The 16,929-nt window shown below is 40.3% G+C and overlaps 1 protein-coding gene across 2 annotated transcripts in view; it reads left to right on the forward strand.

Annotated features, from left to right (window-relative positions):
- WDR7 (WD repeat domain 7) overlaps positions 1 to 16,929 on the forward strand; it is a 287,900-nt gene that overhangs the window by 54,983 nt on the left and 215,988 nt on the right. For both annotated transcript variants that reach the window (XM_054583717.1, XM_054583718.1), the window contains exon 15: positions 3,489 to 3,703. In XM_054583717.1, coding sequence (XP_054439692.1) covers positions 3,489 to 3,703 — 215 coding nt within the window. The remainder of the gene's footprint in view (positions 1 to 3,488; positions 3,704 to 16,929) is intronic.

A 16,929-nucleotide genomic window follows, 5' to 3' on the forward strand; every position in this document is an offset into this window, starting at 1 on the left:
TTTTTATCATCTTTACTAGGTATCAAAAGGGACTCTCACATCATAAGCCATTTTCTGTAGGGACAGTTATGAGGAGTTTCCGTACAAATGCAAACACCAAGAGCCCTTGCCAACTATCATTAGAAGTTAGTGTATGAAGTCTTGTCAGATTACTTTGTTCTGTTACCATTTTTTAAAATTTATTCTCTGCCCCTCTAGGTTTTTGAAAATATTTGTTTTTACATTTATTTCATAAATATACATTTGTTCATCATTTAAACTTTATTATGTAATAACAGGTAGCACAGAGTTATGAATTAATGTATGTTTATGTCTATTTAAAAGGGTATGTAAAGCATGGATAACCAAAAACATTAAAAAATGGTACTTTTCTAAAACCTTGGTAAAACCAAGTATAATCAGGGCAATGTTTTCCCAACCCTTTGGACGATTCACTCTGGAATTTTGAAGGAAGAAGTTGTTAGCGTAGAAATACGACTCTCTCTACCACCTACACCCTCCCCTTACAAGACTTCTGTGTAATTAATTACTAAGTCCTTCCCATTAGGTACCCCTACCCTTCCTTCTTTATTTCCTGTGTATCATTCTAACTTATCATAGGAGGTAAAAAAAAAAAAAATAGAGCCCTGTCTTTATTGGTATCTTTGTCTTCTATTTCTTCTTCTAATCCATCCTTAAACTGCTGGCAAATTGACTTTAGCAAATGAAACCACAACACTTGGTTTATGCCACTGTCTTAATGAAAAAAAAAAACAACTCCAAAATTTTAGTCCATACAGCTTTTAAGACAAGGTCCTCTACTGTGCGGTACCCTCCTATCTTTGTCTTTATCTCCTACTATTCATTCACACAGACCATGGGCTTTGTGTAAAGGATAATTCCAGTCCAGAATGATTGGGCCACTCTGTAACACTTCTGGTCTTTTGTATTTCTGTATTGTTGCTCATGGCTTTTACTCATTTAGAACATTATTCATTCTGTTTGCATATTTGTTTAAATAGTCTTATTATGTAGCAAGGAAATCTGAATAATAAAAACAAAATGTTACTTACCCATGCAGTTTTCACTCCTGTTGCCCAATATTAAATATTTCTTGTAGTGCAGGTCTATGAGCAATGAATTCTTTCAGCTTCTGGATGTTTGAAACACTATTTCATCTTAATTTTAAAGATTTTTTTTCTGGGTATAGAAATGTAGATTGACATTCTTCTCTTTTATGCTCTATCTTCTTGTATTATTTCCAGTGAGAAATCTCCCTTATTTTTTCCCTTCGTATATGTTACATCTGCTTTGTTTTCTAGTTGTTTTACAAGTTTTCTCTTTATTACTGGTTTTGAGCATTTTTGATTGTAGTTTTCTCCATTATTCTTGTGCTTAGAGTTTGTTGTGCTTCTTGGATTTGTGATTATACACTTTTCAACAAATTTGTAAACTGTTGGCTATTATTTATTCAAATATGTTTTTGATCCTCCCTTCTCTTTCCTTTCTTTGGAGACCCCACTTATCTGTTCATAAGGCTCCTTGAATTTGTTTTTTTTTTCACTGTTTCATTTTAAATAGTTTCTATTCCGTGTCTTACTTGAGGAAGGTCAGTCTTTTGTTCTCTTCAAGCCTTCACCTGATTGGCTGACACCTACTCACATTATGGAGGGTAATCTGCTTTACCCAGAGACCACCCATTGAAATATAATCTCATCTAAAACAACTTCAAAGAAAAATTCAGAAAAATATTTGAACAAATATCTAGGTTCTGGCCCAGCGAAGTTGACACAAAACTAAATATCACTCTGAGCTTCTTTTTGTTGTTGTTGGTTTCATAACAACTTTATAGCATTCCTTTTAGTGAATATATCATAATTCACTGTACCTGTATACTAGAGATAATTACTTTTTTCAATTTTTTTAAATTTACAAATAAGACAATCAGTAACTATGTCTGTGTATATATAGATGTATACATCTATACATAGTATATACATAGTTACTGATAGCATATATGTAAATTTGTATTATATGGTATGTTTATTTAGTATAAATCTTAGAATGAGAATTGCTGTGTAAATGTGAATTTTAAATTTATTAGAATTTTTCAAGAAAAGAGTTGATAATTTTTAGTCACACTAAAAGTATTTTACTAGTTTCCTCATACCCTTAAGAATGCTGAATGTCTATCATGGTAAGACATAAATGATATTTCATTGCTGCTTCAATTTGTATTTCTTTGTTAGTGAGGTTGATATCTTTTTGTATGATTATTATCCTTTGAACGTTATTGAAATCTCATTAGCATATACATACTCTCCTTATCATGCATACACAAAAGTTTCAGGTAACAATTTCTTCTTTTGTTTTGCCTTCCAAAATATATTGGTCAACGCTCAACAAACTGATTTATGTTAATACCGAAATCACCAAGAATTATTCTGGGAGAACTACTGGAAAGAGGACAGCGAGTCAGGAATTTAAGCCTTAAAGGAATGGGGGACAAGTGTGACTGGCGTGTGTATAACCATTCAGTGTTGGGAAGACTACACGTGTTTGGGTGTTTGGGCACTAGCTCAAAAACACAGTAAAATTTTTGTATTTTGTTGATGTGTAAGTTTCTGGTGTTCTCTGTGGTTATTTTTCAAAATGGATGCATCCTCTTTTAGAATGGTTCTGGAACAATGCTCAAGGAAACAGAATAAACTCCATTATCATTTTATTGTCATTATTGTAATCTTCAAAAAATTATATACAGACCCCTTACAATGAGAACTTTCTCTGCCTAATGCGATGCTGTGTACTAGACATACCTGAGTTTACAGAAAGGCCCTCTACTTTACAAGAAGGACTTCACATCCTCACATTGAGTAGACATGAGTGCATAGATGGAGATAAATGGCAAGTAGGGCCACATGAAGAAGCTTTGAGTGGCTACAAGCTGAAGTAGTAGTTATTCTCACAAACACACTGAAAAAAACATTTGAATGGGTGTTAAGACTAAGAGTCAAGAAATTTTCTGATAGAGAAGCTATCATTTTTTTCCCTTGTTTTGTGGAGACATCCCAGAGAAAGAAAAGCTTCAGGAATTGTTCAAGTAGAATAAACTGGAAAAATAGCAAAACTTACTTTTTTTGGTTAAAGATAATTACAACTTAAGAGGAAGGTAAAGTCATAGAATTTGATGTTTGTAATGGAGTAATGGTGAGGATTGATCAAGGAGACCATCTTGGAAGCAGAAGGAAAGTGGAAAAGCCTGGGGAAGTCATTAAAATCTTGGCTCTGAACTTGACTTTGTTGGGGAGTTGCAGTAGGGCCCTTATGTGAGAGGAAATGATAAAGGTAATGCTACATGGGAGATCATTAGAGGAGGGAAGTATAAGAAAATGTCTCTGGGAGGCACTGTTGAAACAGATTTCTGCACTACAAAATGTCCTCGCATTGGTCGTCTTAAACCATTTAAAATTCTATGGCGCGCGTAATATTTGCGCATATCCATCTTGCAGGCGCATTGGATCGCTGCGTGATGGGCATAACGGCCGTGGAGATACTGAGTGCTTGTGACGAAGCGGTTCCCGCAGCCGTCGATTCGCTCAGTCACCCCGCAGTCAATCTGAAGCAAGCCATGACAAGACGCAGCCTTGCGGCTCTGAAAAACATGGCCCATCATAAGCTGCAAACCCTCGCAACGAATCTCTTGGCGTCTGAGGCATCTGACAAAGTGAGTTTTGAACTTTATTTGGTGCCATAGCTTTGTCGTGTCTTAGGGAAGAATTTTGGCCGATGACAGCCAGTGGAAAATAAGCTTCTCATTGTTCTTTAGGTTTAGCCAACATAAGGATTACAAGTACTTGGCATTTGAAAAAGGAAATTATATTCTTACCATTAGACATCATTTAACAGGATTGCTGCTGAATTAAGTGACTTCAGTTCCTGAAATGAGAGCAACTATTTTATACATAATCTGTCTTTTTGACTTTCTGACAGCTTTCCTTTTGAAAGATTGAGCACTAGCTAATAGCTCCAGGAGAAAAACGTAGTAATTTAGGTACACAATTAAGATGTCTGCAATTGTGGCTTATCAACTGGTTTTAAAAGTAGTTCTGATTTAAGTAAAATTGGGCCATGTAAGGGTCGAAGAACACATTGGAGATTCAGTCCGGTGGAGCTGTACCCATGATGGCATTTTTAAGTGAGACCCAAGCCCGGTCATACATTCCTTGCTGGTGCTTAAAATCAAAGCATCTGTTTCTTTTTCAGCTAAAAGAAAATTATCCTACTTAAAGAACAGACCATCCCAATTCATTAATTGGTTACTTATCTTTAGTTTTGTAGGGAGCTCGCCACTATTTGGTTTGTGGTGTTTGTATTCTGTGGTATAATTAGAACTAGTTTGTCTCTGGTGATAGATAAATGAAACTGAGAGACAATCCCAATATTTCATGAGTCACTACCTAAAATTTCTATTTCAATTTAAGTATTCATTACAGTTACTAAAGGGTAACAAATACTTTTATTTTCATTCCATCATGTTCCTAATTCCTTTTTTTTTTTTAATGGCTTCACATATGAATAAATAGGGAAGAGGCTGAAATGCTTATGTGCAAACTTGAGAATCTGCCCCTGAATTAGTGAGTACTAATGACGTATGACGTACTGTAGGCAGCTCCATTGACCTAAGTCCTCCGGTGACTGGCAGTCATATTTGGTCATTCTGTTCTTTCCATGGATGTAAATGTCTTATTGGCTTTGTTTCATTGTATGTCTCATAGATTGGAATTATGCAATCCTTCTGTGCTTTTTTTCATGTCTTCAGTCCCCTGCTCTAAAGTTTGAGTAGAAATCACAGCCTAAATGCATTCACCACGCCTATAGCTTTTTTTCAAGAGCTCCTGTAAATGTGCCTAGGGATTCAGTGTTCATAGCACATTTATGTCATATATAATTTAACTTTTGAGAAAATTTATGAAATAGTATATTTAAGGGCAAGCATGTATGATATGTAATTTCCAAATAGATTCTTTTTCTTGTTGGTATCCCTTGGAAGTAAATTATTTGAAAAATAACTATATGCCTGGAAAATTAAAGAAAAAGAAGTGGTCCGGTAGCATTTATGAATGGCTTTTGTAAGTGGTCACAGTCCATTATGTGATTTTTACAATCTTGTTTGTCCCTGTTTTAATAGCGCATTTTATAGTGCAATTAGTGATAAAAGCACCAGATATCAGAGACACTACACTTATGTATTGTAAAATATATTGCTTGTGAACCTCCTCAGTCTTGTAGCAGTGGTAATTGTTGCCTGGCCTACAAGGAAAACAATTATAGGAGGGGGAAAAGGCTTAGGGAGCTGAGGCTGCAGGAGGATAATCACTTTATGAAAAATGTATGTTGGCCGGACCATTAGGGATTTCTCTAACTATTTTCTCATGTTGAATTTGAGGCTCCTTCAGAGGGGACTATTTAAAGAGCTGTCCTCTGGATGGTTTCCTAACCTTAGGAGAAATAAAACCCACCCAAAGTTAAAAACAAAAAAGCAAGCAAAAAACTAAGAGCTTCTTAGTGCAGGACTTACTCTAGGATATTGGAACTAATTTTTTCATGGGTTGCTTAGTGGAAAGTCAAATCTCTATAGGAAGACTCTATAGACGTGTCCTGCTTTGTCCTTGTTAGGATATCGTTAGCAACTGGGCTATTTAGAAGTAACAGATATTTTATATTGCTAGTTATGTTTATTATAGCTTTGCAAACAAAAATAGAGAATTTACAGCCTTTTGACTTCTTTCTTTTACTGGAAGAACAAGAAGATAATAAGTAGAATTGTCCTTTGTACTTCATTGAGTCTTTGCAAGACGTGTGTATTTGAACCCCCGTGTGTATCTCCTAGGACGTGTATCTTAGTTTTGCTTTTATTGTAAGAACTATGTACTTACCTAATCCTCCCCACTGACATCCAGCCTTCTTGCAGGCAGGGGTTATGATTTATTTATCTCTCTGTTTTTCCCATGACATCTAGTAGCAGATGTGTAGTAAGCCTGCACTAAACTGGATGATGTGTAACAGGAAGTGTGGCTCACTTCTGCTTCAGCCCCTTCTCCCCTGTCTTCTCCGTTCCTGCACAGTGAACTGCCTTGACTCGACAATCAGATCTACCCCTGTTCATGAGCATGACACATGGAGCATTTATTAATAACTTTTGCCCTTTGCCCAGTTTTGCTTTCTCCTCTTTGGTTTTTTGAGCGAGGTTGTCTGGACCTTCTCCTTATAACTCATTCTCCTTCTTCACCATCTCTGTATCATCAATATTCCAACTCATTCTGTAATTATCTCAACTGTGTCCTCTCTTGTACTCCAGTCCCTTATGGCTCTGGCCCAGGGTTGCTCAACTTGAGAACTGTATTGGCATTTGGACTGCATAGTTCTTTGTTGTGGAGGGCTGTCCTGTGTAATATAGGATGTCCTCTACCCACTATGCGCCAGCAGTATCTTTTCTCCCCAGTTGTGACTGTCAAAGATGTTTCTTTATGTTGCTAAATGCCCCCCTGAGGAAAAAATTACCTCTGCTTTAAAACCACTGCTTTGGGGGAAAAGGTTGAGGAGTGGTAGGAGCCTTTGTCTTATACCCTATCTTTCTCTTCCCTCTCCGCTCTTGCTGTGGTTCCTCCCCTTTTGAGGATAGTGAAGCCTTTCCAGCCGACTTCCCCTTGTCCCCTGGGGCAGAGCGAGCTCTCTTGCGTTCTCTCGTGCTCATACACGAGAGAAGTCAAAAGGCTGTAAATTCTCTATTTTTGTTTGCAAAGCTATAATAAACATAACTAGCAATATAAAATATCTGTTACCTGCCTGCTCAGACCTTTCCTAAAACACCTCACTTTGTATGGAGTATTACTTTTTCTCTTCATGCATGTCTTCCCTGTTAGATTCTGAGCTTCTAGAGGACCGGAGGTGAGTTCTAATTTTTTTTTATTTTCAGTGCTTAGTGTAGTGTGTGAAGCATAATAAGTACCCGAGAAAGTTAGTATGAAGTTAGTTCGGAGGTGATCATTGGAGTCATGTTGCATGATCAGCCTGAATGCAAAGCTGAGGACTTAACACAATGAGTCATGACACAGTATTGCATTGTTTTCATTTTAATTTCATCAAAGTTAAAAACTTTTATTCATCAAAGACATCATTAGTAAAATGAAAAAGTGAGCCACAGACTGGTAAAGGAAATTAGCAACACATACAACGGATGATTTTGTATCATGAGTATATGAAATAGTTCAATAAACCAATAATTAAAAGATGAACAACCTAATACTTCAAGTTTTCAAAGAGCATAAATTTATATCTCAGAAACGAGGATATACAAATGGCCAATAAGCACATGAAAAAACATTCAGTATTGTTAGACATCAGGGAAATGCACATTAAAACCATAATGAAATGTTATTTCCGATCCACTAGAATAACTATTGTATAGTCTTAAAAGGATATGTTTGTTTTAAGAATTATTTTGCCAGGCCTGACCGTTGTGTGCAGGACACACACACTGATGTCAGGAACGAACTATGAGGCTGCTGGGATGACAGAGTGAGACGTAGTGGGGACTGGGCTAGGAGTTGGCCAGGGAAACGGGCAGGAGCGGGTGGTGTGGATGCTATTGTGTAGGTTGAATGAATAGGACTTCACAGATGCGCAGGAGAAGAGTGGAGACATTCAAGATGGTTCCCGAGACCCGCGCCTGGTTGTAGGGAGAACGGCGGAGCTATTCACAGAAACGAACGGCTCCTGGAATGCGCTGTGGAGAGTGACTGTAACAGGAGACATTTGCCTCTTCTCTGGGGTGTGGGCACGGGGAGCAAAAAACGCCAAGGACAAAGTGACAGGATGGTGAGATACAGCAGGGGTGGGGTTTTTTCCCTCCCAAATAAATGCTGATGTGCAGAGCCTGAAGTAGACCGCAGTTCCCGTTTTGGGGTGCCTGCCCACATTAGACTATTCCAGATATGACATCTTCCTGAATTCTCACGGAAGATACATGAGTTCATTACTGTCCTCAAATGTACAAATGATGAACCTAAAAGACAGTTGGTTAGAATAAAGATTGGCAAACTTTTTCTGGAAAGGGCTAGATAATAAAAATGTTAGGCTTTGAAGACCGTACAATCTAGGTCCCTGTGATCCATTGGCCATCATAGTGAGAAGCAGCCCTGGACAGCACGTAAGGGAATGAGTGTGACTGGCCTCCAGGAAAACTTTCTTTACAGAAATAGGCAACGGGCTGGCCTCGGCCCCGCCTCATGCTTTGCTGAACCCTGCGTCAGACGGTCGCATTGTTAGTAAGAAGGGTGGGGGTAGAGTCCTCCCACGGAATAGGCTTTGGCTCATTTTTGAGAAGCAGTTCAAAGGAGTGGTTGAGCCTGGGTCCTGGTGACAAGCCTGTCTGTGTCACCTCTGTAACTTGCTGCCTGTGGGCGACCTTGCGCAAGTGACGTCCAATGGCCTAGGCCACATACGTAATTGAAAATCTCTGTAAAGGAAACAACAGTTGAGGGTTGATCAGAGGAATGAAGTAGTAGTAAGGCTTGGGGAAGAAAAAGAGAGTTTGGACTTGTAATTTGGGAAGTCGTTGGTGATCACTGAGAGGCGGCTTTGGCCGCTGGCTCGGAACTCAGGGTGTGATGCGCGGGGACTGAGTCACTGAGTCGGAGGTGAGCTGGAGGTGGGGAGTGTGGAAGAAGTTTGCGTTGGGAGAATAAAAGAGTAGTAGCTCCAGCGGCTGTAGGGTGAAGAGCAGCCTCTGCTCTCTGGTGAGGAGCTCACTGATGTTTTTGTTGGGGGAGGGCTCTCTGGAGGAGTCATGTGAGAGAATGGGGTGTTGAGAACAGAGCTGGAGAATTCACCCTCACCAGCCACTATTCCCTTTAATCGGTAATGATGAAAGGGAGGGAGATGAACATAACCAATGTGTTTGCTGTCAGGAGAAAAGTAGGCTGTGATATCTGTTCAAAGGAAGGGAGTGTTATTTTAATCCCTTGAAGGTAGAGTCATCTTTTTTTAAATCCTCCATCACACCCAGCATAAGTAGTGTGCTGGATTAGGAGTTAGAAAGTTTATAAAATGTAAATAACTAGTGAATCATAGGTAGCATGTGGTGGTATTTGATGACTGCATAAGTGAATGTGGTAAAAGATGGGCTGAGCATATCAGGTGATCTTTGAGACAAGGTTTTTTATAAAGCGCTCACCGTGGGCACTGTTCAGGAGACCTTGGGGGACACCAGTGGGGTTTTATCAGGGCAGCTCGAGAGCCATTTCTTAGGCCTGGTGTACTTTTCTGCTCGGCACCTTTGCATCTTGGGCATCGTTGTAGCGATCAGAGTCACCTATTTATACGGAAAAATCGCCAGGCTGAAGAAATTGAAAAATGACCAGGATGATTTATCTTTTACCTTACCTCTCTGTTGTCTAATTAGTCAAAAGCCTGAAAACATGAACAAGCTTTATTTGCAAAGGTCAGTAGCTTTGTATTCTGTGTAACTAGGTAAGAGAATGGAATTTAGAAATCAAACACAACCCCATCTGTGTTTTTTTTTTCTTGCAAAATTCAGTCTGGAAAAAAAAATGTATACTGATTGGATTGACTTTATGATTCATTATAAAAAGGGCACAAGCTAAATGACATGATAGGATACCAAGCCTTGCCTGGTCAACTCCTTTCGGCCGTAAAAAACTCCCTGTGAGATGTGTGACCTTTGAAGAATCAATTAAACTTGCTTAACATTCCACCCCAAAACTTGAATGAATTTTAATACAAAATATATAATGATTCTATATTTATTGTATTTATGAGTATTTCTAAAATCAGTTTTTGCTTGTTCTACATGGTTATTAGGATAAAGATTTTTTTTTAGTATGCTACATGTTGTCCGGTCATTATTAAGGAAAGTTGGGCTGTCTGAGTTAAGCTGCCCAGTCTTAAGGAAAAAAAAGGAATATATGTCCGTGACTATGGTAGGAAAATGAACGTTTTTTGGTTTTGTTGCTGTTGTTTGTGTTTGCAGCCTAGAAGGTATGAGTGTATTAGTTGAGGAAGTGACTCCAAGGAGAAGGACCTTTTATTGAGTGTCTGTGTGACAGGTGATTCCCTTAAATGGAGGAAAATAATTAGAAACCACGTCTGGATGCTGCGTACACTCATCGCTCCTGGGATGTTGTTATATCCAGGCCCCCTCAGCAGGCAGAGCTACATTATGTGTGTGCTCACATACATACAGACATACACAAACACATCGTTGTTCCTCGTGTATATTTCTCTATACATTAACTACTGTGAGTTAGAACCATTACCACCATTTCTAACAAAACACCACAGTGTGTACACCAACCTCCCCTCTGGGCATATCATAACTCTGCAACTCTCAGTATTTCCAGTGTGGTGATTTATTTGCTCAATTCCCCCTTTTATGTAAATAATTTTCTGCCCACTAAGATTTTTTTTAGATGTGCCAACCATAAGCTTGCCGCCTACAAATGGAAAAAAAGCTTCATTTCTTTTTGATTTAATTTTTTTCCTCTTTTCCGCCTTCTGCCTCTCTGAAGGCATTATTGGTTACGTTTTGTCATTGTTGGGTTTCCCTTAGTTTAGACTTCATTGCAAAAGTGATGTTTTATTTCCAGTTCTTTCCTGGGTTCAGCTATTTCACTTCTGACTTTTCTAATTCTCATTTATGTTGTTTTCTTGTGGTATTACTTTTAAAATGTTCTTTAGCTTGTTTTGAAGTAGTCCATTAATTTTTATCTGCTTTTTGAGCATTTTCTCTGATTTTTATTCTCTTTTTACTTACAATAATTTGATCTCAGTGCTTTCAGTTGCTCATTTTTTGTGAAACGATTCTTCCTGGATTTTTTAAAAATAATTAATTCAGACAGTTTTTCTAACTTCACACAGCTTCCTCTTCTGTCGTGGTACATGGAGCAGTCAGGCTTCCTGGCACTGTTTCTCTGCCGCCTCCTTCTTTTTTTAATTACTTGTCAATTTTATTACATCCTTAGCAGTTTCCTTCTGTCCGTCCCCTTCCTGAAAGGGAGCCCTGAGGCCTGGGTGTTGCAGGCGCCTTGGAGCTTCGATGGGCCAGCCCCTTCGGACCATTTTACCAGGGGCCTTGCTTTGACTCACTGCTGAAATGGGTGAAACCCCTTCTGAGTTTAGCTGCTGGTTTCCAAGTGACCCCCCCCCCCGTTTTTTTCTGATAAATATCAGTTAACTATTTTAGGGTTTTCCTGTTAGATTTGTCAGATATCACATTACTCCCTTTCCCTTCTTCCTGCAGAGATACCTGATACGGATTTTTTTTTCATCTGCTTGAATTTTGGGATTTGTGGATATACTGTCACTTAGTTTTGTTAAAAAATGTTCTCAATGGGTTTTGCTTATGCTACCTAGTTGCTCTGTTTATTTATTTAGAGGAAGAAAATAATGATTTATTTTTAAATTATAGTGCAGTGCAGTTGTATCCTTCATAAGATAAACACGGGACTTAGGAGGAGTACTAATTATAATGGACTTGGTCTGCTCTCCTAACACGGCACAAATTAAAGCCATAAAATAGAAGGTATCTTTCACCCCTACCTCAGTGATGCTGTGAAAACCTTGTTTGAAGAACATATCTAGAAATTTAAACTCAAGGATTTTCCTGGGTGGGCAGCCCAGGGTCTGACGGACCCCCCCCCGCCCCCGCCCCCGCTGCAGGCCCTGCCTGACCCTCTGTGAGCCCCTCTCCTAGACTCGCTTCCTCTAAGAACCTTGTTCTCAGCCCAGATCTCTCAACATGTAAGGATCCAGCCCCAGATTTCGCCATGGCACTCCTTCCCCACTACCTTCTCATGCCCTTCACCCGGTCGCAGCTCCTCGAACCCACCACTGCTGCTGGCCTGGCCTGCTCCCGGCAGCATCAGAGAGGGGGGACCGGGGGGGCAGCTCCCTCGGAGCCCTGGAGTGAGCACACCTGGTCGGCCCACTGGCAGGTGGCTTCAGCAGTCAGAAAACCAGCGGAGCAGCTGACACGGACCCCCAGCCGCTCTGGAACCGTCTTCTGCTGGGAGTGGGGAGGGCAGAGCAGGGCAGGGCCAAGGCTAAGCAGCTTCGTAGAAGGGGCTTTTGCCAGGCAGTCGGGCTGCTGCCCCAGCCGCCCTGCCCAGGCTGCGGAGAGAACGGAGGTGATGGCGGGAGTGCCCTCGGACTCCGACCTTCCCTCCCCACGTCCTGTGCTGTCCTGTGCCACCTGGCAATGCAGTGGGCTCTCCTCTGTAAAGGGGAGCGTGGGCCGGGCTCCCAGTCTATCACTACATGGGCTCTGCATCGTCTCCCTCCCTCCCGGTTTTTAAATCAAGGAAAGAAGGGCCACCAGCAGATAGGTAAAAACCTCACTCCCGGAGCCGCTGACAAATCACTGCAGTCCACGTGTCCTGGCAGGGGCCACTTGGATGCGGGCCGATGCTGTCCCCACCTCTTCCTAGTTCCTGAGGAGCCACGGCTGCTCAGGAACTAGGGGACTCTTACCCCTCCTCAGACTTTTGGAGTCCTTCAAAACAAGCACATAAACAAATAGGCCCTTTTTCTTTCTTTTGGTAATTTAAAGACTTCATTTTTTTAGAGCACAAGTTTTTAAAAGTATGTATTTGAAGTAATATGTTCATAATAGGAAAATTAAAAGAGTGTAAAAATAAAAATTGCTTATAACCCTTGTCTAACATTATTCTGTGACAACTGATTTAGAAACTGCTTTTCTCTCCTCTTAACTATGTATTGTAAGCTTTTTTCCTATGTGATTAGATAGTCTGAGGAGGCGTGATTTTTATTGGCTGCCTAGTATTCACGGTATGGATGTACCCTAATTTATTTAATCAGGCTCCTATTGTTGCACACTAATGAACTTTTAACCAGTTTAGAGCTGCTTTGGGGGTAGAATTAACCACAACAAAGGGATCATAAGGGCTCTATAATTTACAGCGAAGGCAGAGGAAGAGCATAACTCTCAAAGGTGTGCAGCCACCGGTGGGACCTATGGTAACTAGGTTCAAGGCGCCGGTAAGGACAAATGGTGTTTTGTTTTTACCCCAAGAAAGTCCTTGGAAGCCCAACCCTCTTGTGGCTGATGGCATGTTCCCTCCTTGTCCTCAGAAGGACTGCCAAATTGAACCCTCTCTTCAGCAGAGGCTCCATCTGGGAGCTCGGAGAAGCAGTCCCTTGTAGGGCCATATTTTTTTCTCCTCCCTGGTCACGTGTGATACTGGTTTAGGCTAGAATTCATCGTAGCCCATTAGCTCAATTCAGCAAATACCTGTTCTGTTGCAGCTGTGGATCTAGCTCTGTGCTGAATGTTAGAAAACATAAAAAAAACTACAGACCTTGCAGGAATCGTCCTACCAGAAAATGATAATTTGTATGCATTTGGAAAGTTGGGACTTCCCACCTTTCATATGTTGCTTAGTAAGAAACAATCATGTACATATATATACCATGATATGAGCATGGAAAATATGTTCTTGCATGGGGGTAGGGGAGGTTGGGAGTAAATAAAAAAAAAACTCGTAAGAATATTAGCACGGTTCCCTTTGCATGTTCAAAATGAATATTGCCCATTTATGTGGCCCGTTTATGTGGGTTTTTGGAAAACCCAATAACTCTGCTGCCATGATCTTCCCAGAATTCCTTTCAGTTTCTATATTCTTGATGTTAAGTGTAAAATTCAGTGAAATGAATTGGTTAAGGAAAAATAGTATTAAGCATTTATTTTCTTTACAGTGTGTGTTATTTGAACTAGATAAAGCATGTCTGTGAATATGTTTTTTCCTCTTTTCTGGATCATACTGGTAAAATACCAGTGTGGGTTTGAACTTTGAGGACACACCCTCTCTGCTTCTGTGAGAAGATCCTTAGCCTTCTGGCAGGTGACAGATTGGCCTGAGTCCGTCAGCCTGGGGTGGAATTTCCCTCATGTGTTGCCCTACCTGCCACCTTACTCCACGGCCGTATAGCCCGGTGCTGAGAGAGCGTGACCTTAGACTCTCTGGTGAGCCTTCGGTGCCTTTATTTTTGAGCACTGCTTCCCTCTCTGTTGTCTATCAATTGGTAGAAACTTAAAATTACTTTAAAAGCTTCTAAGATGAAAACTTTAGAATTTAATGTGAGGCTTTTGGTTAAGAGATTGCTTAAGGAATGAATAATCTTTAACAAAAATTTTTGGAACCATACATGTCAACTAAAAGAGTCAAAGTAATTGATGAGGCACAGGCATATAGGTAAAGTAATGTATTCAATTCCTGAATATACAGTATTACATTAGTTGCTATTATCACAAAGACAAATAAATATAGGGCTGTTCATGAAGTCCAGCTGGACTATCTCCCCTCCCCTCTCCCTGTTTTTCTCTCTTTGTCCATCTTTTAACAATTCACCTATCTTGTTAAATTAATTATTCTGTAAAACAGTTCACATCCTTTAACATATTTCTGTCCTAATTCTGTCCTCTCTTATCCTTCATGTTTACGTCACTCTAAAAATACACAAGAAAGGGCACTCTGTGTAGGTTGTGAGTGCACACGTGTGTGTGTGTGTGTGTGTGTGTGTGTGTGTGTGTGTGTGTTTGTATTTCATTGGTTTTGGGATGAATGCTTTGAACATTTCCAACTCAAGTTCATTTTCCACCAACTCTGTCTCCAGTTTGGGGGAAATAAGCATTGGGTTACTATGAATATGATATTAATTATTCCATTAAGGAATAAAATTAAATTCTCAAGACTAACTACATATTTAATTGATATCTACTAAATTTTTTGCTGGTTATAGGGTTTTTGATTTTCTTGCCTTTGTTAGGATTCTTGAATTAGACACCACGGATTTTTCATGGTAGGTGCATATCACCATCAAATACTGACATAGACAAGGGAAGTCCGCCTCCTGAAACTGAACACACCCCATGGCTCCAGCGCCTTATTGGCCCCGTGCCTTGCACACAATAGGTGTTTAATGGATTTATAAATGGAATTCATAGGTCGCAGTAAATATACTTCTGAACCAGGAAAAAGTGGTCTTGTTCTAAGATGGTTTTAAATTCAGAACAGTGTTGTTTTTTCCTTGGAAATAGATTAACACACCACGCTACCTGATGAGAAATTTAGATAGTTCTAAGATTTATGTGATATATAGCAAGGGAGAAATTCTTTTACCATCTCACACAATACATCAAATGGCAGACTGCTGCGAGCAGGAGCACTGGATAGTCTGAGCCCCATGGCCTTCTCAGCAGCCAGACCTTTCCAGCCCTTGTGTAAGATGCTTTCTGTTTAACACTTATTTGGGAATTTGAAGGCATTGTGGAGTAAATTTGATAAGAGTATAAAGATTTGTGGCTAAACATGACTATATCAGCACTTTGGGTAAAAAAGTAATTTATTTTCTTTTAATGTGCTTGAAAAACCTGCTCTTTATTAGGCTATGTGAAATATTTTCAAACTTCTCGACTTTTATAACATCTGTTAAAAAATAATTGAACCAGTCTAGTTCACTAAGCATTTGTTGACTCCTAGGTACTATGTTAGGCCCAGGAGAGCCAAAATGAATGAGACATGCTATTTACACTCAGGACCTATAAACAGATAAATGCAAGGCAGCGCAGTCAGAGATCCTGAGAAATGCAGAGTGTACTGCAGAAATCGGGCCTCAGCTCAGGTGATCAGGGCTGGCTTCCTGGAGGAGGGGATTTTAAAGAATGAATCGGAATATAATCAGGTGATGGATGGAGAGGAGTTGCAGCAAAAGTCTAGAAAACTGTAGTCATAAGCTAACTTGAATTATAAATATCAAAATACAGAAATAGCATCTGCAGCATAAATTAGCACGTGTAACTCACTTTGTTACTAAAATGCTTACCTTTGGCATTTGCCCCTTCAGCACCCAGGGCAGCAGGCTATACGTTGAAAATCACTGACCTGCATAGATGGTAACATCTGCTAGAATGATGGATGGCAAACCAGGCTGTGAGCCAGTGACAATGATTTGGAGGTTTTAAACTTTTTCAGATATGAAACTCATAACATGATCAGTACATGAGATGGAAATGCAGGCCCTAAAATTAACTTTGGTTGGAAATATATGAACCAGTCAGTCATCTCGGGGAGGCAGTTTATTGCAGTGTCCACGAAGTATATTTGGTTGGTAGTGGCTGTTTGGAATTCTGTACAGCGCTCTCAGTAGACTGGAATAGGCAAAGTGCAGGGGCCGGGAGAAGTCACGCCTGCTTGCATGTGGTTGGTAAGGTAATAATATGGGTGTAATAATTTATAGTTTTAATTCGAACATTTCACATAAAATGTCATATGGCGTGCTTGAGTGTGATATTATTATGTTACAGAATTACATGCTTATGATCTTGTAATAAAAGATTTTGTAATAAAAAAGCAGTGTTATTTGTGCCGGGCCCTGCATAGCCAAAGATCCTTCTGGTAATGTCCCCCATATGCCTCTGTCTTCGGAGTTCGTACGGAGATGCCTGTTTTCCTTAATCGCCATCACACGTGGCGGCAGTCAGCCTTGGTACAAATGCTGTGTTCTAGGGGAGTGGAGGGGTGCAAAGCAGGTGTCAGGCAAAAGAAAGGCACAGGCAGAAGGAGGCACAGAGCGGCATCAGGCAGGACTTTAGAATTCCCCAGTGTCACATGACTTGGTGTCCGTGCCTCCTTCACCCATGTCCCAGTAAGTGTAGCCCTAGCTGTTTGCTGTGCCTAGAGGGCCCTTGTCTCCCTCCTTCACCTGGCTGACTCCCCCTCACCCATGAGCCTCAGCTCTATGCCTACCCTCTCTGCCAAGGCTCCTGAATTTTTTGGGTAATGCTGCCAAGTCTAGCAGAGCCAGCTGTGCCTTCCCTGATCCTCTGGCACTGGGCTTATCTTTCTGTCCCAG

The sequence above is a fragment of the Pteronotus mesoamericanus genome, unplaced genomic scaffold (genome assembly GCF_021234165.1).
Source record: "Pteronotus mesoamericanus isolate MK-2021 breed Mesoamerican mustached bat unplaced genomic scaffold, CSHL_Meso_final contig_74, whole genome shotgun sequence".
Lineage (NCBI taxonomy): Eukaryota > Metazoa > Chordata > Mammalia > Chiroptera > Mormoopidae > Pteronotus > Pteronotus mesoamericanus.